The sequence below is a fragment of the Heliangelus exortis genome, chromosome 9 (genome assembly GCF_036169615.1).
Source record: "Heliangelus exortis chromosome 9, bHelExo1.hap1, whole genome shotgun sequence".
Classification (NCBI taxonomy): domain Eukaryota; kingdom Metazoa; phylum Chordata; class Aves; order Apodiformes; family Trochilidae; genus Heliangelus; species Heliangelus exortis.
In genome coordinates this window covers 16164540-16190188 of record NC_092430.1, presented here as the reverse complement: position 1 = coordinate 16190188, position 25649 = coordinate 16164540, and the positions used below count along the sequence as shown (strand labels likewise).

The 25649-nt window shown below is 50.1% G+C and overlaps 1 protein-coding gene and 1 long non-coding RNA gene across 4 annotated transcripts; one reads left to right on the top strand and one right to left on the bottom strand.

The window, feature by feature from the left end:
* Window positions 1-829: 829 nt before the first annotated feature.
* Window positions 830-19826, bottom strand: BCL6 (BCL6 transcription repressor). Of its 3 annotated transcripts, none has more exons than XM_071752338.1 (10): window positions 19712-19826; window positions 10916-10954; window positions 9708-9875; window positions 8435-8656; window positions 7323-8306; window positions 6558-6739; window positions 5285-5452; window positions 3805-3935; window positions 3235-3372; window positions 830-2117 (listed from the first exon to the last, which is right to left on the bottom strand). In XM_071752338.1, the coding sequence occupies exons 3-10, from the start codon at window positions 9866-9868 to the stop codon at window positions 1974-1976; spliced, it is 2130 nt and encodes a 709-aa protein (XP_071608439.1). In that variant the 5' UTR covers window positions 9869-9875; window positions 10916-10954; window positions 19712-19826; the 3' UTR covers window positions 830-1973. The 3 variants fall into 3 exon arrangements, with proteins under 3 accessions (XP_071608439.1, XP_071608441.1, XP_071608440.1); XM_071752340.1 differs by lacking the exon at window positions 19712-19826 and adding an exon at window positions 12988-13168; XM_071752339.1 differs by lacking the exon at window positions 19712-19826 and adding an exon at window positions 11077-11172.
* A 333-nt stretch (window positions 19827-20159) lies between these two features.
* LOC139799864 (uncharacterized) lies at window positions 20160-21646 on the top strand. Its single transcript, XR_011727501.1, has 3 exons — window positions 20160-20919; window positions 21115-21180; window positions 21436-21646. It is a non-coding gene; the product is annotated as an uncharacterized lncRNA (long non-coding RNA).
* Window positions 21647-25649: the final 4003 nt, after the last annotated feature.

Here is a 25649-nt window from a genome sequence, read left to right as displayed (position 1 = left end):
TCAAACATCCAGGCCCTCCCCTTCCAGCTGTTGTTTCCAAATCCTCCCACCGTGAATCATCCCCTAAGCCGTGCACCAGAAGAATCCATGAATTAACTAAACTAAAAATGAAACAAGCAGCTCACACCCCACCCAGGACTTAGCAGGTCCTGCCTCTGTAATCCAGGGAAGATTTTTCCATGAGGCTCTTGGTTTTTCTGCTAGTAGTGAGCCCTCAGCAGCAAAGAGCTGCTGGGGCTGCTGGCACAGAGCACCAGGCCCTTGCATGCACCCCAGGGATAACTATTAGGCAGGGAGTTCCTGGATGGGGTTACAGACCCTGCTCCACTGCACAAGACAGCAGAACCAGCAGCACCCCCTGCCCCAGAGGCTGGAAAGCAAGAGGAGCAGCAGGCAGCATTCTTCCCTGAGCAATTCTGGCAAATGCATCAGTTTCCAGGAAATATAAATAACTCATTAATAACTACCCAACCATCTGGAACCAGCCCTGGGCTGGGCAGCAAAAGGTGTCTCACAGGCTCTGCCCTATTTCTGTTGGTTACTGGGTGCGAATGCATAGTGCTGAGGTGGTGATACAGTGGGCCAGTCCCCACCAGGATGAGTGAGCTCCAGTGTTGCTCTGACCTCATGCCAGAAACCATCTTCACTCAGTACTGGAAACAGAGTCAGGGCTTCAGTGAGCTCTGCCTTCAATGCAAGTCCAGGGCTGCAACCAGCCAAGAGCCTCTGCTGGGGCTTGGGATGCTCAGCCCCTTGCTGGGGCACCAACTCACCTTCCAGCTGCTTAAGGAGAATGACAGGCAAGAACAGACCCCTTACTCTATCATACTTCACTTTTCTTCTTTTTATTCTTTTATTTGTACAGCTATATTTTACAGAATGCATTAATGCAGTTTAGACACAGCCCAAACCCTGTCTCCCGAGATTGTTTATAACACAAGCATGTAAAATAAGACAAAAAAAATAATCAAAAAAATAAAACATTCTCCAATAGAGTTCCACCAAAACTCCTTTTGCAACATCAGGCTGTACCTTGAAGAAACTGAGCTCAATATAGTCCATACATCGAAAACTTCCATTGAAAAGAAAGGCACCGTGCGAAACCACATTTTACATATATACAGACTGAGAACTAGAACAAAAAAAATTACACTTTATTATTATTTTAAATTCCTTCTGCAGCTTTGTTGGTTTAATACACACTTTTTTGTAAATTGTAAACCTTCACTTGCAAAAAAATACAAATACACTGATGCATTTAGACAAAATATTTTCTTACTTGTACAGATGCAATACTTTAAAATATCTTGTTAAGTGCTCTATCATAATAAAGATTCTCAGAGTGGCTTCTGCCTGCAGAGTCCAACTGAGCCTTTAATGCATTTTATATATTTTTAATATAGCTTTTTTTAAAGGTCTATATATATTTATTTTATATATATATTTATATATTTATATCTATATATATTTACAACTCTGCCATAGATTCCTTCACCTTTGGTTAAAAAAGTTAAAGCCCTCTCTTTAATAGCATACTTTCTCTTTAAAAGAACACACATTTTGCATACAAAAGAAAAAATCTGTTCCCATAAGTCAACATTACATTCCTCATCTTCAAACGGCAAAGGCTGTGAAGGTTAGACTCCAGAGTTTATCAACACTCCACTGCACAGACATTTAAAATGACTATTTTTACTTTTTTATGGTTTATATACAGTAAGATCTGAATAATTTTACTTTTCTTTTCGCTTCACATAACTGGGAAAAATAAAACCCGTGTATTTGTCATTTTTTTTTTTTTTATATCTCTAATGTTTGCCCACCTATCTGCACTATGGGTTTAGAGGCACTCCATCATGTGATGAATTGTTTTTATTATTATCATATTTTTTTTCTTTTCTTTCAAAGTGTTGCAAGTATCCTTTGGACAGCTTCTCCCCAAGATGCCCTCCTCCTGGGGAAACCCTTTGCCTTCAGCAGGCCTTGGGGAGCTCTGGAGGCACCTCGCCCGCCGAGATGCGGTACTGCACCTTGGTGTTGGTGATGGCCCCGTGCTTCTGCCGGAGGTGGAGCCGCAGTTGGCTTTTGTGGCGGAAATGCAGGTTGCACTTCTCACACTGCGGGGGGAGGCAAAGGCAGAAGGTGTGAAATGAGATGGCAGGGGACACATCCCTCTCTTCAGGGTCCCAAAGCAAACACCGGTACTCTGCCAGCCTCCTTCCCCCTGCCCCCCCAAGGGTGCTGCGCCCATTATAGCAGTGGACAAGGGAAAGCTGGGCATGTGGTGGGAGAAGCAGCAACTGGAAGTGCCCTGTCTCAGGCTTTCAGCAGTGCATTCTGCTTTGTGGGATGCACAAAGGCTGAGGTCCCTTAGGAAAGGACCTTGGCTCTGATGGACATAATGCCAAGCTCCTTATCTAGATGCTCAAATCAGCTTCAGGACTATTTCAGAAGCTGCTTTTCTCCCCTGGATGGCTTCAGAGGGATGTTTGGACAAGAAACCCTGCTCCAATTCCCTCTCTTCTAGATGGGGAAAGATTGAAAAGCCTCGAAGAGCTGGGAGCTCCCAGAGCTGCAAGGGAGGCAAAACAGGCTGCTTGCTTGGCACGGGTGCCATCTGTAGTGAAATGAGGCAACCAGGTGCCACTAATTGCCAGGGAGTGGGCATGATCTTGTGTTCCAGGCCTTACCTTTTATTGGCCCCCTAATCCTGCTCATGCGCAGTTAGGGCCCTCCTTAATCAGGCACAGGTGGGCTTAACACAAGCTCATGCCCACTGTCTGGCAATTAATAGCACCTGGTTGCCTCATTTCACTACAGCCATCAGCACAGGGGACCGCAGGCCAGGCTGTCTGCTCCTTTCCCCCATCCTTGCATACAGCCAGCAGCTGTAATTTAAGCCATAGCTATTTGGAGAAGCATGACCTTCTTCCAGATGGGGTGGAAGTAAAGAAGAGCAGCTAAGATGTACCCAGCCTGGGCTGCACGTCAGTGTTTCCAATGCAGCCGCTAACACCAAAATACCACATGGGCATCAGCTAATGCATAAGGGAGGGATGGGGCACAAGGAGCAGGGACACGACCTTGGCATGGGATCTCATGAGGCTTGTGAAGAGCACTGAGGTGCTGCAACATGTGAATGCACCAGTGTCTTCCCAGCCCCTCACATTTGGCAGAATCCTCCCCCAGCCTCTCAAAAAAAAAAAAAAACCCAAAACCAACGGGGTCACTCACATGATACGGTTTCTCTCCTGTGTGGATTCGAAGGTGACTTTTGAGGGTCTGCAGGTGCCGGAACCGTGTGCCGCAGATCTCGCAGGGGTACGGCTTCTCTCCAGTGTGAATGAGCACATGAGCACGCAGGTGGGCCACCTAGAGAGAGCAGCTCTGGGTGAGGACAGCCCCAGGGAAGAGCACATCCCACTGGGAGCACAGGCATCTCCATGGGAGCAAGGGCATCCCAGCAGGGGCAAGGTTCTGCCCAGCCATCTTTTTTTTTGGTCTATTGGGTTCTAGCTTGGGAGTCAGGGACACGTGTCTAAGGTCTTATGGACACCTCCAATCTTTAACAGCAAATGGAGGAGAGGAGCTAAAACCCGCAATCAGGCTTTCTACTGAGCCAAACTGGCCCTCATTAACCTTGGGGCCCCTAATTTATTCCACATCACCACGAAGAGAGCTGCCCAAAGCAGCAAACATGGCCCATTGGCATCCTCCCTGCCATGAGGCATCACTGGTCTTGGGCAAGAGGTCTGGCCACGTCCTGCTTCCCCAGGCCCTGCAGGTCCCAGAGGTCACACACACCTGGACAAATCTGGCCCCGCAGGTCTCACACTTGTAGGGTTTCTCTCCGGAGTGGATGCGTGTGTGGGTTTTCAGGTTGGCCGGCCGGTTGAACTGTGCTCCACAGATGTTGCAGCGGTATGGCTTTTCTCCTGCAGAGCCAAAAAGAAAGCGTGAGGGGTGAAGTACTGATGTGATCAGCCCCTGTCATTCATTGTGTTCCCCAAAGTCAAGTCTCTTCAGCTGTCAGACCCCATGGAATGAAGACCAACACTGTCACTTTAGGAGCTGGCTCGACAAGCAGCATTGGTGAGAACAGCTTGTGGTGTCCCCAGCTCAGTGGGAGTTGAGGAGGTATCCAGATACTGTGGGCACTTTTTCTTTTTAGGGCTGGGAGCTGTAGCCTTCAGGGAAAGAGAGGAAGCTGGGCAGCTCTGCCAGCAAGGATTAACAGCATCATTCATCCTGGCCCCGCAACAGCGGTTGGCACCTGTGTCTCCCTGCAGTCAGGATAAGCCATGCAGGCCCACTTGGCTCTCCTTGGGGTCTTTGCAGTCCCTGGCACATCCTGCCCTGGCCTTTCATCACCCCTTTAGAGAAGCAAGAAGAGCAGATGGAGCAGAAAGCCAGGGCATGCCCAGTGACCCAGCTCCCAAGTCATTATTCAGCTACAATCACTGCTCCTGGCCCTGGCTGACTTTCTGGTGATGGAGGAAGCTGCAAGAAGGTTTTAAGTAGTTTCTTTATGATAGTTGAAGGTGGGCTCAAAGGGGAGGAGGAAACAGCCATCACCTATTCCTTCCTGCCTTTTTCTTTTGCTTCCAGGCTCTGACCCTGTTGAGCCCTGCCCTGGCACTCATCCACCTGCGAAGCCCTCCTGGAGCTCAGCAGAGGCTGTCAGACTTCATGTTCAACAGAGTACAGCCGCACTGAGTTGTCAGCACAGACTTTCCTTCCCAGCCACTGAACCGGTTGTTGACATGCTCAGCATTAATAAAAGCATGAAAAAAAAATAAAATCCCCAGGTTTGTCAGCAAATGACTAAACCCTTAATATCCCCTTCCTTTCTCAGCTTTCATAGTGCTGATTCACAGAGTCCATCTGTTCACAGACTTTCCCATCAGCAGAGTTTCTGCCAGGGTAGATATGATTGGGATTTCTAGGATGTAAGGCAGAAAAAAACCTCAGACTTCTCCCTAAGTGTTTTCTAAGTCTATCTTAAAGTAACATGGATGCCAAGCATTTGCTCCCAGCCATGTGTTTTACGAAGCTGCCTTTAGAAACGGTGATGCCTGGTGCTTTACAGCAAAGGAGCTCAAACTCCATCCCCACCGCAAAGCCAGGAGCATCTTCACCTTCCCAGCTCTGCCCAAGGGCTCCCTGGAAGTGCTGAGGAAAGCATTTGGGGACAGCATGTGTAAGATGAACCCAGCCATTAACACCTTCATGCCCAGCAACCCTCAGCCTCTCCAGTAAGTTGTCTCCACGGCTGACACCATACCTGTGTGGACGGTTTTGTGGCTGGCAAGGTTCCCCTTGTAGCGGAAGGAGGCCTGGCAGCGGTCACACTTGTAGGGCTTGTCACTGTGGACTTGGAGAGAGTGTCTCTTGAGAGAGGCCTCCTCAGAGAACCGGCAGTCACACTCATTACAGAAGAAGGCTCCGTTTTCTGGGAGGGCAGAGAGCAGAGCAATGAGATAGGCAAGGCATGGGTCAGCTCCTCAATGAGCCATAGGATGGGGTTTGGGTGGTGAAGAGGGGAAGCCAGCGCAAGTTTTGGAACAAAAAGACAAGCCCAGACATTTGTGGTCAACAGTGCCTGCATTGTGCTATTACCTCCTGAACTCCTTATGCACAAAGCAACAACATGCACAGCTTGAGAGCAAAGTCATCATGAGCCACCTCTCCTTCAGCAAAATACAGGTTCCTTCCAAGGAGGAAGGCATTCTTGCCTGGCCATCTTTCAGAGGTCCACAAAGGCACCCATGTTATCAGGCATCCTCCAAAGGATGAATGCTCCACTCTGAAACAACTCCAGCACCTTTAGAGGTCCTAAACCTTTACATACATAGATGTCTTCCTCAAGCACGAAAAAAACATCATCATCTGAAGCACAGGGCTGGTTCCACCAGTAGGAGGGTGCCTAACTCTTCAGTGCTGTATGTAGCTTTGAGTATCACCACAGTGGGGTTCCCTCTGTGGATCTCTGCCTACATCAGTGGTGACAATTCTGCATTCCCCATCCCTGAGCTACAGGCAGATGGGTGCACAGATACTTGTCTCTGGTCTTGTGGAGTTTTGCAACAAGATTGCAAGCTTCATTATCTGCTTTTCTCCAGATGTGAACATTTGGCTCCCTGATAATGAAGGTTATCATGACAGATGCATGAGACACACCATCTTGCCCAATCCCCATTAGGGTCATTACATCGGCCAAGCTTGTTCTCCTCTGGTTCTTGTGGGGTGGGGTGCACTTCGTTTCCTGTCCTCAGCTGCCAAGTTTGCAGCAGGTGACTAACTCCCTGCCCAAAATATCTGGATAGTGCTGGAGAAGGGGAGGAAGGAAGCAATTCCCATGTGCCTGCGTCCCTCACATGCATGTACACAGCTGGTCAGACAGTTAAGAGGGGACTGTAAAGCACCTTGGGATCCACAAGCATCAGGGACAGGTCTGACTGCCTGTCTGGACAATGAGCACCAGTTGGACTGGTCCCCAGACTGCACAGCCCCCTTGCCTGCTGGTTGAAAAAGGTGACCAGGGATGCAAGACTCACCGCAACTGGAGTCAGAGTATTCAGATTGGGTTTCCCCCATCTCCTCTCCAAAGTTTGAGCCAGGGGTATGAAGGCACATCTCAGCATGCTGTGGGGACTGGCAGCCACAGGAGCTGCACTTTGATGAATGCATATACAGCGGGGATTGCCCTTCACTGCTCCGAGGGGACCCATCCCGGGACCTGTGGAAGGACAGCAAAGCACACAGCTGTGAGAAGGTTCTTGCTGCACTTGAGCATCTGGGCCCTTGTTTGCACCCTTCCAGACAACCATGTTTTAAGAGGACACTTCAGTTGTAAGATGCACAGCATAGCCCTGACAGACACCTGAGTCCCTGAGGTTCAATACTTCTAGTTCTCATCACCAAACAACCTCTCAAAGAGCATCCAAAGTTGAGAAGATGGCATACTGTTCCCTGGCAGTTTGGCCTTCCCAAGGCTAACAGCCAACCAAAAGCTTGAGGCACAAGGACTCTGGTGAAAATCAGGTTGGGCAAATCCAGGCTCTAGAAACCACCCAGAACTGCTGAAGGGGGCCAGGGATTCCTGACCCAGTGTTCCAAATTCCATTGCCAGGCCAGGCTAACACCACAAAGGTGGGGATGGCTGGCACTCAGCTGGTGTCAGTGCTCCACCAAATGAGAAGCTTTCACCTGCTCATGGCTAAACTCCCCAGTTCAATACTACTGCTATTTCACACACTTCCAAACTCCCACCAAAAACGCAGTGAGTCCTGCCTCTCACGACAGGGGGAAAATCTTCTTACCTGTTAACAATATTGTTGAGTCTGCTTGCTTGTGGGATAGTAGAGTCTTCACCATTCACACTTATCTTGGTGGGGGATTGCACATTGAGATGCTCTGGCTCCATGGACTGCTGACAAGTGGACATGGGCATGTAGGTGTGGGGAGAGAGGGTTCCCATCTCGTTCTGGTCAGCGCTGTCTTGCTTGGTGCTCTGATTGAGGGAATTGAGGACAATGAACTTGTACTTCTTCCAGTTGCAAGCTTTGGGGTCTGTGGGGCTCTTGGTGAAGAGGGACGTGGAGCTCTGACCAATACGGGCGTTCTTGCTGCTGCTGGACTCTGTAGGTGAATTGGGCTGACAGTCTGACTTCTGGGGGCTCTGGGGGCTGATGAGTCCCTTGCGGTCCAGGGGGGTGGTGGTGGGCTCAAAGTGCTGGCTGATCTCATCCTCTGAAGAGGTCCGCTCCTCCTCTTTGGCCACTTTGTCACAAGAGAAATAGGGATTGTTCCGGATTGAAGGAGCAACAGGTTTGGGTCCAGAAGCTACACTGTAGTGCATGTCACTCCTGGCTTCTTCAGCAGCACCTTCTTTTGGAGCATAGATGGTAGCATGGCACATGTTAGCCGAGATATCTGTAATGGTTCTCATGTACTCAGTAGGGATGGTCCTGGAGCTGTCACATGGCAGGATCCTCTCCTTGGAGAAGGCACCTGCCCTCGAGAGTTCAGAAAGAGGCATCCTCATCTCTCGCAACTCATCATCCACAAGGAAGCTGTTTAGAGGAAGAGGGCTGTATCCATGGTAGGAAATGGGGGATCCAGACAAACTATTGATCAAGCTTGGTGCAAAGGCCCTCCCATTGCAGAGGGAACCATTTTGGAGAGGCATGCCGTTCTCTGAGACATCTCTGCTCCGATAAGCCATCACCTCTGGGTGGCTCAGCATCCGTCCAGTCAAAAACTCTTCCCTTGGGGTCTTCACAGCAGATACTATCTCCACTTCACTGAAGCCAGGCAAAAAGCAGAGAGACATGGTCATTCTCAGGGTAAGTTTGCAGATACTTATCAGTACTCCCTCCTCCCACCCAAACACATCATCCCAGCCCCTCCGAAGTTCACTCATGGAGCTCACCTAGACTTGACAAACCTTCGGCAGGTATCAACCACATGTTCCATCTGCAGGTACAGCGCTGTGGCCATCACAGCCATGATATTGTTCTCCCTCAAGTTCAGGCGGGATGTATACATGAAGTCCAAGAGGATGCAAAACCCCTCAGGGTTAATTTCAGGGTCCAGGTTGATGACATTCAAGTTGCACTTGAGCTGGTCAGTGAAAATGCTGTAGAAGAGGCCACTGCAGAGAGGAAACAGGAGAGAAGACAACTGTCATGACAATTCAGAGAAAGAAAGGAGAATTTCTCTGAAATTCCTTAGCACAGAGGGGTTTGTGAATGGGAAGGGAGGAGGAGGTAATTAAAGAATTCTCTGAGCTTCCCTCTTATTATCAAGCTTGGTTTCTTAACTTAGTAAGCGTCCTCTGCACTGCACTCTTCCCAACTAGAACAGCCTGCTTTTAGATCTCACCTGCTCAACAACTCCCCACTGCCTCCATTTAGAAATTCCCCTTTTTGTTGTTGTTGTTGTTCTTACCACCACCCCCTTCCCACTGTGACTCATTTCTTTCAGAAGCCTCTTGGGGCATTCATGATCACTCTTTAACCAGGCAGAAAAAAAACAAATAAAAGGAAATGTTGGCAAAACATTTTTCTGATGTCTCAATCGTCAAACCTTGGCTTTTTCAAATCTTTATACTTTGTCAGCAGGAAACCTTGGAAGGCATCTGCTCTAACATAACTGAGCAATGGCGGGCTGTTAATTAGTGTTCACTAGAAAGCAATTCCAGCAATCCAAGGAGCTGAAAAGGGATTTCAGACCCCACCAGGCTTGAAAAAAAAAAAAAAAAAAAAAAATCAAAAGGTGGGTGCAGCCAGCAGGCTAGGAGTCTGAGAGGCATAGGTCCAAAAATAGCAGCAGCAGGGGACACTGCGGTCACAGAGGACTTGCTCACCCCACTGAGCATCTAGCTCTCCCCCCCTCCCCTCTCATGTCCTGTCACTGCTGAGAGTTTGTGCTCTGCCTTCAGGGATGTGCCTCACAATGCTGTGCTCCCCTTTGTCTCCACAGGCAGATGTGGGCATGTGTAACGAGCAGAGAGTGCAGGCATGCAAGAGGAGAGGTGTGGGCACCACATCGGAGGGGAAAGGTCTCGGCTTTAATCCTGTTGCAGGTATAAATTTAATTTCTTGGCAGCCCCTTTCAATTTGGCTTCTCTGCCTCTGAAGCCCACCAGCCTCTTGGGGAGGATGGAGTAGGGAAGGAAGGCGGGGAGGGGACCCTGCTCTCACCTGCAGGCCATCAGGACTGTTTTGTGGGCTCTGAACTGCTCCCGGTTCACGATGATGACGACGTCGGTCAGGATATCCCGGCTTCTGAGGCGGTTGAGATTGAGGAGGACATCACTCGCATGGCGGGTGAACTGGATGCAGCTGTCTGCTGGTGAGGCCATCTCGAGTCTACTCAAAACAGAATCAGGAGCAGGATGGGAATGGAGAAGCAGCCAGGCAAACACTCTAAATCCAGCCAAGAGACAGCTACTGCTCTGGGATGTCCTCAGAAGGCCAGAGGCCCCTGGTAGGGACAGCACCAGCTCCTCAGTCCCAAGACAAACAGACCTGCACCATGCCAAGTACCTTCCAGGCTGCCTGGTGAGGTCTCCTGACCAGCAGCGAGACCTGGCATGTCTCAGTCTCACCAAGCAAGTTGGTGGGTGAGGGAGACCAGACCCTCCTGAGGATTAGCTAACTGGCTCCTTTTTCTCCCTGCCTCGCCCATGGTGGCTCCACCCCAGCCCACTCCTCCCACCACCACTTGGGTTCATCTCCATGAAGCTGCCAACACAGCTTCCCAGCCTTCAGATCTTCCTCAGCAGCCATCCCCCTCATATGTCTGCTAGCTGGCTGCAAATGCAGCCACAGAAATCAAAACAAGTCTTGAAGGTCCCAACTGAAGCTGAAGGATTTCAACATCTGGACAACCCCAGAGTGAAGCACCAACCCTCACCCACCAGCAAACTACTTCCTGCTCCCAAGTGATGGTCACCCTGGAGAAGACCTGTCCATAGTTTCCCAATGAATCGGTGGTGGCAGTGAGGAGCAGAACTCATCTGACCTGCCAGGCTGCTACCCACAAGCACAGCGCTGTCTCTCCCAGTGAGCAAGGCTTGGGTTAGTCGAGGAATATGAAGCCTTCCCTCAGCACAACACCTGTTAACCTATCTCAGAGTGTCCAACTAGCACTCAGGAGAACTCACATTTCCCTATGCCTGAAGTTTGGGTTGAAACATGCATCTTCAGCATCAAATTTCTCCATGATCAACCTTCTCCCACAGTCCCAACTCCTCCTTCCCCAGTGGTATATGAACAAACAGTATTTTCTACACAGCAGCTGCTCTTTTAAGAGCAAGCTCCAGCTGGGGCTAGTAAAATATTTCATTCAACATGGGAAAGGGAAAGGGGGGATTACGAGGGAAAGCACAAAATTTATATTTACATACCCAATGCCTCAATTCACAGTCCAAAAGTTTCTTTCAAACCTACAAAAAAAGCACAAGAAAACAAATGCTACATTAGCTGGTAATTAGGAATTGGCCGTGGCAGGACACAAGCCTGCTGTTTCGCTCCAGTATCAGCTGGATAAAAGCTAGAGATAACAAACCTTCTACTCTCCAGCAAGGTTAACATTTGTTTCTTCCGGTACAGTACGTTCTTATCACAACCACAAGCTTTGAGAATCCAATCATAGCTTCTTCCACACCCTCTAGCCCAAACCATGGGCGTATGCCAAGGAGATTTTCATTTCCATGACTCAGGAACTTAAAGGCAGGTGGGGAAGAGAAGTCAAGCGAGAATTTTCTCACCACTTCTTTTGGAGATAACTCTTACCCTGCCAAGATCAATTTCCTGGCCAGTGCCACATGCAAGAGCAATGCCATATTCCCAGCAACTTGCTACGACTTACACGCAAACATCTGCTGCCCATCTCCTCAGAAACCTGGAAAGAGCCTGAATCCACTCTTCCAAAACAGCTACCACCCTTCTCTGAATGCCTGCACGCCCCAGCCACTGGTGAAAATGCCCTGGGACAGGACTGCCAAACAGACTTGGGAGGATATGGGCGTCAAGCACCGAAGTGGCTTGGCCAGGATCACAGAGGAAGCCAGCGGCGGAGACGGATGAGGACCCAGAACAAATGTCTTCCTCTGGCTGCTGGAAAAGCCTTCCCCCAACCCACGGGCTTAGTCTCCAGCTGCTGGCTTCATGGGCAGCATGGTTTGGGGCAGCATTGCAAAGAAACCCAGAAGTTCACTGCCTCTAGAGCTCATGCTATTACTCCCAAATTTACTACAAACCAGCAAAGACAACTGACCTGGCATCAATCCAGGAAGAAGTTCCTCAGGCAGCCCCCCAGAAGAAAGAAGCACAATACATAAGAGAACCTTCATCATTACACTATTTTGAGGATCAACCCCAAAAAACTTGGAGACTGTAAGGCTGCCAGCACTTGCAGAGAGACCATCCAGTGGTCCCCTTCCTTTTCCCTTGTGGGAAAATCTGCATCACTTGTGCAGTTCTGGATCCCAAGCTCCACCCAGGCCCCCAGAGACACTAGGGCAAGATGAAGAGGTGAGAACTAAGGCAATGTAGCACATGCAAAAGCCAGAGGGGTGTCTTAGTAACCCATTCCAGCCCTCAAATGCAAATCTTCAGAGCCGCTTTTAGCCTGGCTGGCTTAAAACTTTATGCACTCTCAAAAAGTGACTCATTTCCCAAATACTGCAGACTCTGACCTTTCTGTACACGCTCGCTGCCAGCCGCTTGCTACCGTCTATTGCAAGCCAAGGGACTTGTGGCCCCCTGCAAGGAGCCCAGCAGACATCTGCGTGTCCCTGTGAGTGGATGTACGCATCTGGGGCAGCTGGCTGGCATCCCGACCTCGGCCGTGCTGGCAGACACGCTCTGTCAGGTTTCTGGGGACTCACCCCGGTGTCACAGACACGGAGAGGTGACCTGTCCATAAACCAACCGAATTACAAACTGGGAGATGAACTCTGCGCCTGTGAGCATCACGTGAGGAGCTGCCCCTGAGGAGCTGCCGCTGTCACCAAATTCCCTCAACCTGCAGCATTGCCCAGACAGGCAAACACACAGCTCCTCTCCCAGAGCTGGACACGGCACAGCCCCCTCCCTATCCTCCCAAACTACCCTTCCCCAGCACAGCACTGCCACAACACCCATGGCTCCCCGAGAGCCGGGCAGGTGCATCCCAAGCAGCTCCCGACTGCAGGATGTGGGCACAAAAAAGGGAAAGGGACCTTCCTTCCCCTCACTGTGCTGAGCCACCTTAATCCTGCCCCTCCCGGCCTCTGTTCAGAACCAGCTCTGCACCCCAGCAGGGCAGAATGCTCCCCAGAGACGTACAGAGAAGGGGACAGAAACAAGGAGCAGAGACCAGTGAGGGGAACACAGAAAACCACCACAGCCAAGCATAGCCTCCTACATCCCCCTCCCTCAAAGGCCACTGAGGCTCCACTAGGCTGAGACCAGAACACCACCCTAAGCCCCCCACCTCCAGTTTTCCTGCCAGGTACCTTGCAGGTGTGTGATCTCCAGCAGGGCTCAGGGCTCCAACTGCCCAGAGAGGAAAATCTGGGCCAAGCACGGGACCCATTTCGGGGATGGCCACATGGGACTGCCACTGCTGCTGCCTTCCAGGAAGGCAATGGGTCTGCCCCAGTGGTTCAGGGAATGGCCCTTCCCTGCCGGCACCTCCCCGAGAAAACCCGTTCCTGGAAGGGAGCCCAGGGCTGGCTCTGCCCTCCCTGCAGCCAGCTGGGCAAACATGGGAAGGTAGCACCTACCTGCAGGGAACCCCTCAGCTCTCCCTCATGCAAAGGAAAGACCCTCACAGCTCCCCAATCCTAGAGCAGAAGGGAGATCCGGCGACTTCTCTCTTCACTGCCCGTTCCCCCCCCCATCCATCCATCTTGCTGCCATGCACTGGGAAATCCCTCCATCCATCTGCTCTCCTCTCCCGTTTATACGGAAAGCCTTTCCATCCACCATCCTCCAGCCCTGTGCCAAGGGGAGACACCTTTCTTCCTTACCCCTCTTTGCATGGGGCATATCCCTTTGCCTTTGCCCCTCTCCCATCCCCAACTGCATAGTCAAGGGAAGACACCAAACACCCTCCCTCAGTGGGCCCCAGTCTCCTACCCCTCCAGAGCCTGGAGTGCTGACTCCCTCACATCACCCTGAGAGGTGGCTAAGTGAAGTCTCCCTTCCCCACACCCCCATACCACACAGCTCTCTGAAACTGCCCGCCCAAGGGGAAGCTCCAACATCCCCCTCCCTTTCCTCCTCAGTCCCAGCCCCACAGGAATACTTCTGCCGCCCACCAGGGTACACGGGCAGCTGCCCCTCCACCCTGCCCAGGGATGCTTGTCTTCTTCTGAACAGGGACCAGATGGACACCCAAGAAAATGGGGTAGCGTGGAAGACCCACATACACTCCTGGCACAGTTCTTCTTGGTGGCACATGCCACAGTGAAGAGGATGCTTTTGTGCAAGCACCCAGCTAAGCTTTCCTGATATCATGCACTTAGGGGGCACCAAGCGTCCTTTGGCTGTCACAGCAGAGTTTTATTAATTTAGTAGCTTCTGGTCGGCGTCTAGGCCAAAACGTGGCTGGCTTAATAATAACCCAAGAAGAGAGTGAGAGAAGTCCTAGCACACAGCGTCAGCACAGATCAAAAGCAGAATCACTAGTGCAAGCCCTGTCGGTTTTTTCCATCGTACCCTTCTGTGAGTGGGCTGCGCTCGCTCTATCGAGCGGTCTCTGCTAACTTTCAATCTGATCCAATTTCCTGCCAGCAAACAAATGTTTCTAGGAAATGCAATACATTATCTGGACGGGTTTATTATCAGCATTTGGAACCAGGAAAACTGCATATTTTCTCGAGCGCTGCAGGGAACTTTATAGTTTGTACTTCAAAAGAGGGTTTAAAAGGATTGCCCTTGAAAGCTGGCCCGGCTCAAGTCTCCACATTGTTTTGGTCTTTGCAGAAGAAAACGCAGGGGAGGGGGGGAAGCACGCTAAAACTGCCTCCAATGTTTTCCACTAGAGAGGACTCCCCAGCCCTCCATGGAGCCAAGCTCTGCCTGCAAGGCAGAGGCAGTGCATGCCCTTGGGAAGTGAGGACTCGAGCTTCCTTCAGCACTTCAAACGACCCCAAGCAATTTGGCACATGAATTTTTCAAGGGCAGGCAGGAACTGTGTCCCTGCTGAAGCTGAGAGAGTTTCTCCAGGAAGCAAGTGACCAGCATCATACTCTGCCAACACAGCATAATGCATCCAGGTGCCAACCTAATGGCAAGGTGCAGCCAGAGCTGGGCATCCCCAGCAGCTGAGCTCAGCTGGGCTCAGAGGAGGTGTCCCATGATCCCCACCCTCCACTACAGCAGTAAATCATCAGCTGGCACCTACTGTCCCCTCCCTGTATCTGTCCTCCTGGACCTGAGGGTGTCAGAGCTCACCTTGGCTGCAATGAACTGCTCTGGCATCCCACTTGGATGGGATGCAACATACATGCAGCATGGGGTCCTGTGGCCATGGAAGAGGCACCTCTTCACCCCTATTTTTAAATAATCACACAGATTTAAGGAGACCCTTTCAGAGGGTGCCCCGTACTACAGGACACATTCATTAGGACCCTCTGTCCTGCAGTGTGCTTCTCCCAAGCTCTCCCCTCTGTAAGCAGGGATCCCACATTCCTCCTGCATACCCAGCATACAGCCAAAAGGCACCACACTGACCAGGAGAAAGGGGGAGGGGGGGAAAAAAAAAAAATAAAAAAATAATCAGTATTGCTCTCAAATCCCTCCACTCTCCCAGCACCCTTAGGTCTCTGCTGTGTTTTAGATGTGAAGCTCTGTGGAGACTGCCAAGATTTTAAAGCAGTCCTGAATACTATATACTTGCTCTAACGCAGGGCTGTGTGTCTTTTTGGCTGCCAGTGTCCTGCAGCAACAGGGACAAGCAAAATTTAACAAAAAAAAAAAAAAAAAAAAAAGCAAGGAGGACTAAAGTCTAAATTTGCAGTCTGAAGGAGTTTACTGGTCAGATGCTGACTTTTGGATACTCGTCTAACCAAACTGCAAACTGTGAACTCTTGAGGTTTGCCAATGCCTGCTGTAAACATGGAAACCAAGTGTCACTTTTTGCCAAACAGAAGAATTGGTTTAAAAATAGATCTAGAAAAGAATACAGGCACTCAGCACACAGGGCTCCTGTTTATAGACTCTCATGCTACTATAAAATGGAACAAGAGGTTACGAGCACACAGGCAACTTTTCACCAAATTTAGATTTTACAAACTTCTCAGAAACCTGAAAACAACCTTTCAGGCTCTAACTGAATCAGTACGAGCTTTTCATGTCGAGTTTGCAGCCAAAACATTACAGCGCATGGATTAAAATGAGAACGAAACATTTCTTCAACCTCTATGCCATAAATACATGAAGGTATAGAAGCTGCACAGTAAGAAATGCACCTCCTGGTTAGAGCTCCGTTTTACTCACCTAGAGACTTTGTAAAAAGATTTTATTTTTAAAGGAGTATTCACATAAAATGAGAGTTCACCCACTTCTGCTGCTAAAACACAGGACTGCCTCATGAAGTTGTACCACCTGTATTTGTAATGGATTTTTGAGGACATTACTGTTTACTAAAAAAAAAAAATAAAAATCAAAGCGCCATTCCTACAAATTAATACTAGGCTGCTTCCATTTGGGCTGAAAGCTTTCCCCCCACTAGCCCCCTCCTAGAAAGACCAAAAAAAAAAACCAAAAAAAAAAAAAACGGGAGGGGGGTAAAAAAAGCAGAGTTTATAGTTTTCCAATACATCCTAAATGAGGCAGAAATTCAAGGGTAGATTAACACCACAACTCGGAAAGATTTTCACATGTGATTGCATGGCCAGGCCCAGAGAGAAATCCATATGGAAACGTCAGTGACTTTAATAAGCACTCGGTTCTTTCCAATTAGGCTCCTTAAGTAAGTTCAGTGGCATCCAGAGCTTCCTCTGCCACCTTCCTCCTAGCTGGTAAGCATTTTTTAAATTTTCTATTTTTTAACGAGCACTTAAAGAAACCTCTCCCGAGGCTCGGATAGCCCCTGCCCCGGCCGGGAGCGGCTATGACACTAGATGGCACCAGTTCGCTTTGCTGCAGGAGCAATTTTTCCCCTTGGAAAATAAAACACCCCAACCAAACCTGGAAAACATATAATTTTGTCGATGTAATTCTGTTTCACTCAAAACGCGCCTGAGCAACATTATTTTTATGAGCTTTTCCAGTCTTGTTTTGAAAAAACTTAATGTTTCTGCTAGGTTTATTTTTGTCTCATCAGACAGCAGGCTGGAGTCCTCCCAGCATTGCAAACAGGGATGTCTACAAAGTGTCATAAAGACTTTAGACTGATTTTTTTTTTCTTTTTTTTTTTTGGGGTGGGATTTGCAAGGATCACTTCTCACTCCGACTTCTTCCTTCTCAATAATAACTAACCAGTTAACCTCCACTTCCTCTCCCAATATTGACTCAGACAGTCAGAACTGAGGAGGACTGGAAATTGGAATTGAAATGCATCCCAAGAGATCTTTGATCTGTTTTGCCAGTCAAAATTGAACGCTCACAGATTAAGTCTTTTCTTACTGGAACAATGTAATAATCCATTCTTCTGGAAAATTGCTAGACACCCTTTGAATATTTTAATGGGTCAATGATTTGTTTCATGGGGCAAAAATTGCCATTTATAATACAAGTTTTTAAACCTAAGATCCTAGCATTAGAAGAAAATAAAAGAACCTCAGGTTCTCCCTCCCCATGCATATACAGAGCTTTCTCCTACAATATTCCTAAAGCAATTTTTGAACCAACATCACCACCCCCCTACGACCCCCAAGGATTTCAGGGAGAAGCCTGTATTTGCTCTTAAAGCACTTATCCTTTAAACCTTTGAAATCATACGACATAATAATTTTTAAAGCATTTAAAACCTCAGCAGAGGAATCAATAACCGTCCCCAGATCAAATGAGGGCCTGATCCCATACCCAGCCCTGCTGACACTTCGACTGGCACAGGTATGAATTTGGCTCCAGAAGGAGATTTGGGAACAATGCAGCACTTCTTGCTGTGCCTCATCCGTCTGGCCCCAGCCTCCCTTCACACCAATCCTGCACCTATTGAAGTCAGTGGAAAAAACTAACCCGGGACGGGTTTGTTTTTGTTGTTTGACTCATGGTTTTAAGTCCAGATTTGCCTCTTCCCTGGAAATGCAACAGGGGGGTCAAAGGCAGCTTTTTAGGCACATCTGAGAGGCCGCCGCGGATTTCTCTAAACAAACGCCTTGCTTTCTGTTTCCCTCCTTCCCAAGAGGCGATTTCATAACATTTCATACTGTGACTTTGCAAAGTTAAGGGAGGGGGGGTCGGGGGGGCTGCCGGGAGAGGTCGCTGCCGCCCGACCACGAAAGTTTTCATAACAAAGTTGGGCTTCTTCGGGTTTGTTTTGACCCTTTTTTTTCTTTTTAAGGGTCATTATTTTTTAGGAAATAAAAAAATATACATACCCACACCTAACGAAAAAAACCAAGCCTTATGCCTCTCCCCTTCTTCCTCCCGCTTTTCTTTTTTGTGGGTTTTGGTTTGGTTTGGTTTTTTGGCGGGGAAGACCGGGGGGCGCAGAGGCACGCGGGTTGCGCGGTGCGCGGGGGTTGCGCGGCTCTCCGCTCGCTCCAGGAATAGCGTGTGGCCGGGGGCCAGCCCCGCGGCTGCCGGCGGCAGATTTACGAGCGCCTGTCCCCGCGCCAAGTCCGCCGCGGTAGTAAACACAGGGGAAGGGCTGCGAGGGGGACAGCGGGGTGCTCGCCCCGAACCGTACCCGGGACCCCCAGCCCTCTGACCGGCTGCACCCCACTTACTCCTCTGGCCGCCCTCCTCCCGCCGGAGGACCCCCTCTCCTCCCCGCGGGGGTTGTTATTATAATTATTATAATTATTATTTTGAGCCCTGCGCGAATATTCAGAGTTGCTCCGTACACTTTCCCCCCTCCCCCTGTTTTATTTTCCAGCCTATGGCGGCCGCCCCGGCACACACCGTCGAAGCAAGACGGTTCCCCTCGCCTCGGCCCACAGCTCCTCCGTACTCCGGGGCCGGCGACGGCCGAACCTCCCCGCGGGCTCCCCCCCCCTTCTCTCCCGGTAGAGAAATGCCGCAAGTATTCTCCATCACCGCCCGCTCCTAGCCCGGGGCTTGACAGATCACGGCGCAGCCCCGCCACAGGTTGCAAAACGCACCAGCCGTTTCGCAGTTGCATCGGGAACCAAATTATAATAATAATAACATAATAATAATAATAATAATAATAATAATAATAACGACATTATATTAATAAAAATGGAGAGGAAGAAGGGAAAATAATGCGGAAAGGCAGGAGCGGCGGTGCCCGGTGCAGCCGAGTCCCCGCGCTGCCGCCAGCCCCGCTCCGCGATGGCGAAAAGACAGCAGCGACACAACACGCATAGTAAATAATTTTAAAAATAAAAAAATAAAAAAGGGAAAAAACAAAAGGGGGGGGGGGACAGGGACGGGAAGAAAAAGAACACACCCCGACCTAGGGACCCAGCCACTGGGAGCCGACCCCAAACACCGGCGGCCGGCAGCCCCAGCCGCGCTCGCCGCCGTCCTGCGCCCGCAGGGCGGCTGCAGGTGCAGAGCGGAGCCGCCGCCTCCGTCCTGCCCGTCCCCACCGGCCGTCACGGGTGCGGGAAAGCCAATAATCCCAGATAACCGATAATCCCCGGGAGAGGACGACGAGAGGAGACACCCCCCCGACCCCCCTTGATACACGCTGCCATGCAGGCACCCCTGTTTTTCTCGCCTGAGAACGGGCAAGAGGAGAGGGGGACTGTATGAGGGAATTAAATAAAGCAGGAGAAACATAAATGTTAAATTTAGGAGATAATAATAAAAAAAGAAAATTAAAAGGCTGTCGGAGCACCTGCCGCGGGAAAGGAGGGGGGGAAGAGAAAAAAAAAAAAAGGGTAGAAATATATAGAGGCGGCTCCGCGCCAGGCGTCGGAGTGGGGCAGGGAGGGAAAGAGGAGGGAAAAAAAAATGGAGAGAGAGGAGGGAAGAAGAAAAAAAAAAAAAAAAAAAAAAAAAAAAAAAAAAAGAGCGCGCGCGCGAGAGAATTAAAGGGTAAAATCGGCCGCGGCAATAGAAGCAGCAATCACCTGGTCTCCGGGCTTTCCTAGAAACTCCTTGCATCACCACTTCTAAGAACCCCAGTTCTAAGAATCAACAGAGCCCAATTCTCGGAATTTGAGCTGCAGACTCTACCATTGATCTGAGCACGGGGAGGGCCGCGGACCTCCCCCTGCAGCTCGGTTGCTGCCGCCGCCGCCCTCCCGGGTAGCGGGTCCCCCCCCAGTCCGCTCCGTTCGGGGCGGCCCAGGGGGGGACCCGCTAACCGGGAGGGTGGCGGCGGCGGCGGGGGTCTCAACGAGTCGCCCTCCGGTTTCCCCCCCCCCTCTTTCCACCCCCGTTCCCCAGTGGTCTCGCCCGGGCGGCGGGTCACGTGGCGGCGGGTGCTGTGTGTGACGTGGGGCGCGGCGGGGTGGCGGCGCGCGGCCGCGGAAGCAGGGCGGCGCGGAGCGGAGCGGCGGCGGCAGAAGCAGAAGCAGAAGCGGCGGTGGCAGCGGCAGCGGCAGCAACGGCGGGGGCTGAACGGGGGGTCCCGGGTGCAAGGCCGGGCGGTGCAAACACACATCACCCCCCTTCCCCCCGCCAAGCCTCCTCTCCCCCTAACTCTCCCTGCTCCAGCCGCTTTTTTCCGTTGCCTCTCGGAGAGAGCTGGGGGAGGAGGGGGGGAGGGTAAGACGGGAAGAAAAAAAAAAAAAAAAAGTGCCTTTTATTTTTTTTAGTTATTATTTATTTTTATATTTAATTTGGGGCGGGGGTCACTTTCGCATTTAAAAAGCAACCTTCCCCCCTTAAACAAAAAAATCCAACAAAATTAAAGAACTCAGCGAGCAAAGCCAGGATCCTGCTGCATTGCACTGGATTTTTGCTTTTTTGTTTTTTTGGTTTTTTCCTTTTTTTTTTTTTCCGCTCCATCAGCTTTTTTTTTTTTTTTCCTTTTTTTTTTTTTTTCCCAGTAATTTTTGCAAACAGCCGCGCTCAGTTTACGACCTCCGGCGGGATTTACTCTCGGGGAAAGAAGCTTTTTCCTTAAAGAATCCCCCGCAATGCACTCTTCTCTTATTTCTGTTGGGTTTCCATTTTTATTTTAACATATTTTTTTGCCAGGATTTTCTAGGCCCCCCCCCCCAAAAAAAAAAAAAAAAGATTTCTTTTTTCTTTTTATCCGTTTTCTCTTTTCCAGGTCTTTGGAATGGTGGGTTAATTCTTTGTAGCTGTTCTTACTGTTGCAAAATAACCTGTAAGTCTGTAAATACTCTGCTTGTACGGAAATGTCTGTGCCGGGGATGCAAAACTGCGTTAGCTTTTCTGGAAGGAGATTTTATTTCGGCACTTTTTGCCTATTGCTGGGCAAAGGCCTTTGCTGGGGTGGGGGGGGTGTGCAGGGGGAATAATGCAAAGCCTTTGCAATCTGTATCTCGGAATGGTTTTGCAGGGGCTGCAGGGGGAGGGGGCTGTCACCCCAGCTTTCCCCCGGTCCCGAATGGAAATGTATCGTTCGGTATGTAAATCTGCCGAGTTTTCTGCCCCTCTGTCCCTTAGCCTTCGGTATTTATTTCCAGTGGGCCTGCTGCGAGGGTTTGTCTCGGGGCGGGGGGGATCAGCAGTTCGCAGGGTTCGTTTTTCTTTTCCCCGGTCGGCTTTTAGCGAGGTGGCTGCGGCTGCTCGGGGTGGCAGGGAGCAGGGGGAGGGCTGCGATGGCATTCCCGGGCCCTTGCAATTAATAGAAATTTGTTTACGAGAATAACCACCGCAGGTCACCGCGCCCTCGGTCCACTAATGCAATTGCTCAGAGCTACTGATTCAGCCGCCGCCGAGCCCGACGGAGCGGCCGGCTCGAACGCAAAAAGTCCACGGGTTCGGCTTCAGTTTGGATTTCTCAGCTGAGCTCTCGAACTGAAACGCTTTACAGCAAAGAGGGGGAGGAAAAGAAAAAAAAAAGAATATAATAAATTAGGAAGAAAGCCCTTCTGCTGATCCGACTCATCATTAAAAATAGCCTGATGGCAAGACAGGGACGGTACTCCCGAGACACTTGAGGTGGTACAGATGTGCTGGAGAGAGGGCTTTTCTGTATTTAAAGCGTAATAATATTATTCACAGAGATACGGAGCAGCTCGAGCTGTGCCACTCAGATCCCAACCCTGGGCAGGGAGGGGGCTGCAGGAGTCTGTGAGCACCCAAAGGAGGAACTGACCCAAGGATATAAACTCTGCTCTGGCGTTTTGAGTTGGGTTTGATTTTGTTTTTTTTTTTTCCTTTTAACAGCAATGAAATTAAAAGGAAGGGGGTTGTTGTTGGGGAAGGATTTTCTGTATGCCATTTCTCTGCAGCGTGTGACACTTTCACTTTAGCTAGAGCCCAGCGTCCGTGGGACATCGGGGAGCAGTGAGGGCTGCCGCTTGGACTTGTTTTTTTGGTGCAGACCTGAGGTCGAGCACAGCTTCTGTTCAAGTAGCACTTTTCTAGGGGGAGATTTCTCACTCTGCCTGGCCACTGCCAAGCTAAGCTCACATCAGAATTTTCATCCTAATCCCTCTCGTTCACAGAGAGCAGCCACTCAGAATCCCTGTTGAGCTGGGAACTGGGCAGCCTGGACACCTTTGCAGGGTTTTTTGCCTTTCTCCTCTGGTTTCATACCTTCTCTTCCCAGTTCCCACTCACCTGAGGCTTGGCTGCTGATCCCTAGGGGCTTCTGTCACCTGCCCCCTCCTCCCACCCCTTTCTTCTGCCCCAAAAGCACTGCCTCACCAGGGGCTTCAGGGTGCCAGGCATGGAGTCATTTCCTCAGGGCCTCTCTCCCCACCTATCAAACAGAGGACTCCTCCTCAGCAAGGCCTTGTCACCCTCTTCCCTTGCCCATCCCATCTCTAGGGACCACCTTGGCAGCTGGTAGCACTGAGGGTGGCTGCCAGGTGGGCAGAGCAGCAGTGCCCCAGTGGGGTGGGCTCCCTGACCTCTGCTGGCCAGTGGCAACTAGCTTCACTTGGTGGGCAAAGGTGGCCCCGTGGCAGGGAGGGCTGCTGAGGGAGGTGAGAAGCCACCATCAGCCCCCATGTTGGCTGTGGGGCACCCCCCCAGCTTCAGCCTAGGGACGGCTCTTGTGCACCCACGAGGAGCCCGTGCAACACATGGAGGTGCAGCAGCTCGGCCCCAGTGGTGGAGGTCTGCCTTATCCCCACTGTGGGGGACAGCCCTACGCACCCCCCCTCTCAAAACCACCTCCCACTACTCTGTGGAGAACCCCTCACCCAGGCAGAGGCTACAACCCTTTGCAACCCTGATGCAAAGTGGTGGTGGTGCCAGGGTCAGGGTGATGCTGCTGGAGCACCATTGCCCTCGGAGCTGTCAGGGGTGTTTCTGGGCATGCCAGAGTGGCTGTCAGGAGCCGAGGCCAGAGCAGCCCCGGGTTCTGATACAGGTGCCTCACACGCCCTAAGGGGCATCCTCTCCAGCTTCCACTTTTCTTCCCCTTGCAGCAAAGCCTGGACAAAAAGCAGCCCCTCTGCTTGCCTGTTGGCATGCGGGGCACGGTGTGGTGGGAAATTATTTAGCCCTCCCTGAGACCTGGTACCGAAGGCCCTTGGAGGTGGAGGTGCTGCTGGGCAGCAGTGGGAACCCTGGGGTTTGGGTTGTCCCCCTCAGGGGACAAGGAGATGGTTTTTAAGTGGCACCGAGGCCAGTGTGTATTTTTCCCAGGTGAACTGCACCCCTGGAAAGCAGTGCTGTCTTTTACAAAATACTGCTTAAATAAACAGTGACCCACTATAATTTTTTTCTTTTGAAATTAACTCCTTCAGGCCATGAGGCTTACCCTTTCCCATGCAGAACAGCTGCCAGGGCTTTTTAGAAAATAATAAAAAAAATGTGTCTGGGAGAGAAAAGTTCAGCCTGGCAGAAGACAGTCCGCAAATCTCCCCTTCCCAGTGGCAGTCAAGGATGGGTTGGGGGAGCAGTCTGTCTGTTCAGAGACGGCTGCTGCTGCACCAATGTTACTTAAAAGGAGTTTTGTGCATATTAATGTGCGTGCACGGAGGCCAGGCTGTGCGCTGCACGGGGACAGCCTATTCCCTGGCTGAACTGAACTATCTTGTTTTCTAATCTAACCTACTTTTTCTCTTTTTTTTTTTTTTTTTTTTTTTGTCGGAGGTTGGTGCTTTGCAGGAACCTGTTCTCAGTGCAATCTCAGAGCTTCTTGTGGGTGTCTGATTTCTGTAACACATTTTGGTTTCCACTATGAATGTAACATACAAAGAATATCATGACACTGCTCTAGGTGTATGTGATCTTATCTGCCTGACATTCAGAGTTTTTTTAACCATCCAATTCACCTGATTTGCATAAAAATCACATGATTTTTGTCTTTTTGCTCCTATTTTTCATGCATCATCATAACAAACTACTCAGGTTTACCAGGCTGTTTTCTGCTTGTAAGCATGAGCACAGGGCCTGTCCCTTACCCCCTCCTTCCTCCTCGATGGAGGGTGGGTATATTAAAGGAAGCACTTGAAAGGGGACCTGTGATCCTGGACAGCTTGAAATCCTTAACAAGCAAATGTGTATGGTTTAACTTTCAAGAAAGGGAGGCAGCTGAACACTCATCCCATCCGGTTCTTGTAAATTTAAATAGACAAGACTTCTTTTTATTGATAAGGAAACTCCTCTGGAACAACCCCCCAGATCCCAGAGGCTCCCCCTGCCGCGGCTGTCCTCATTACAAAACAAGGCCACAATTAAAATAAACTCCAAGAGCTAAACAAGCTGCTGCCTCTTGCTGGTCATGTGTTAGCTTTAGCTTTTAACGCAGAACAAAATGTTTTCCTGGGTATCGGAAGAGGCATGGGCTCCGGCTGAGAGGACAAGAGGGAGCAGCAGCCAGGCATGTGGAAATGTCTGAGAATGGATCACTGTGATGCTCATCAAAGCTCCTTTTTCTTGCTTTTTCTCTTTTTCCTTTTTCTTTTTCTTTTTCTTTTTCTTTTTCTTTTTCTTTTTCTTTTTCTTTTTCTTTTTCTTTTTCTTTTTCTTTCCTTTTCTTTTTCTTTTCTTTTCTTTTCTTTTCTTTTCTTTTCTTTTCTTTTCTTTTCTTTTCTTTTCTTTTCTTTTCTTTTCTTTTCTTTTCTTTTCTTTTCTTTTCTTTTCTTTTCTTTTCTTTTCTTTTCTTTTCTTTTCTTTTTCTCTCTTCTCTCTTCTCTTCTTCTCCTCTTCTTCTTGTCTGCTCTTCTCTGCTCTTTTCTGCTCTTCTTCTTTTGTTTTCGTTTTAATTGGAGTGCTTGTGATCTGGCTCAGTCCTTACAGTGAGGAAAAGGACTAGAAGTGGAAAAACTTGAATGTCGTGGTGGAGACCAGCTGTTCCAGCACACCCTGGGCACACCTGACCCTACCTTGCCTCTGCCCAGCCTGGCTCCATGTCAGCCCCCCTGCCACTCACCCACCCACAAGCCCCTGACTCGATTTGTGTTGCTACCACTGCACCTCATGCAGAGGCTTTAAACAGCTGTGGGGACCACTCAGCATCTGACAGTGTCTTGAACTGGACTGGTATGGGGTGGGGGATGCAGGGTGTCCCTGAGGACAGGACCAGGGGGATGGAGAGACAGAGGGAGGGAGGAGAGCCAAGGGCTTTGGAGGGGCATGTAGCTGGCTGGCCCACAGTGCCTCTGTGCAACAATGAGGCTCCCCGTGCCACTGGAGAGCGTGTTGTCACCTCTGTGCCATGTGCAGACACCCCGTGTGGGGTAATGACTTGCACTCAGACCCATACTCATGAGAGCTGCTCCAGTGGTGGAGGGCTGTGCATCCACACCACACTCAGATAAAACATCAGGATAATATTCCTACGAAATTGTCAAAATAACTGGCATATCTGCTTGGCTTTTGCTGCCAGGAAAGAGTGCAGACTTGCCGCTCAGAAGTTACTTTCCTCCCACATAGGCAAAGGAAGGAGATACCTGCCTGCCCAATCTCCCA

Coding starts and splice junctions, on each gene's coding strand:
- BCL6 (XM_071752338.1), bottom strand. CDS start 9,868: ATGGCCTCACCAGCAGACAGCTGCATCCAGTTCACCCGCCATGCGAGT. Junction 5,453..6,557: donor ATACTCTGACTCCAGTTGCG/GTGAGTCTTGCA, acceptor CTGCCCTCCCAG/AAAACGGAGCCTTCTTCTGT. Junction 3,373..3,804: donor GCGGGGCCAGATTTGTCCAG/GTGTGTGTGACC, acceptor TGCTCTCTCTAG/GTGGCCCACCTGCGTGCTCA.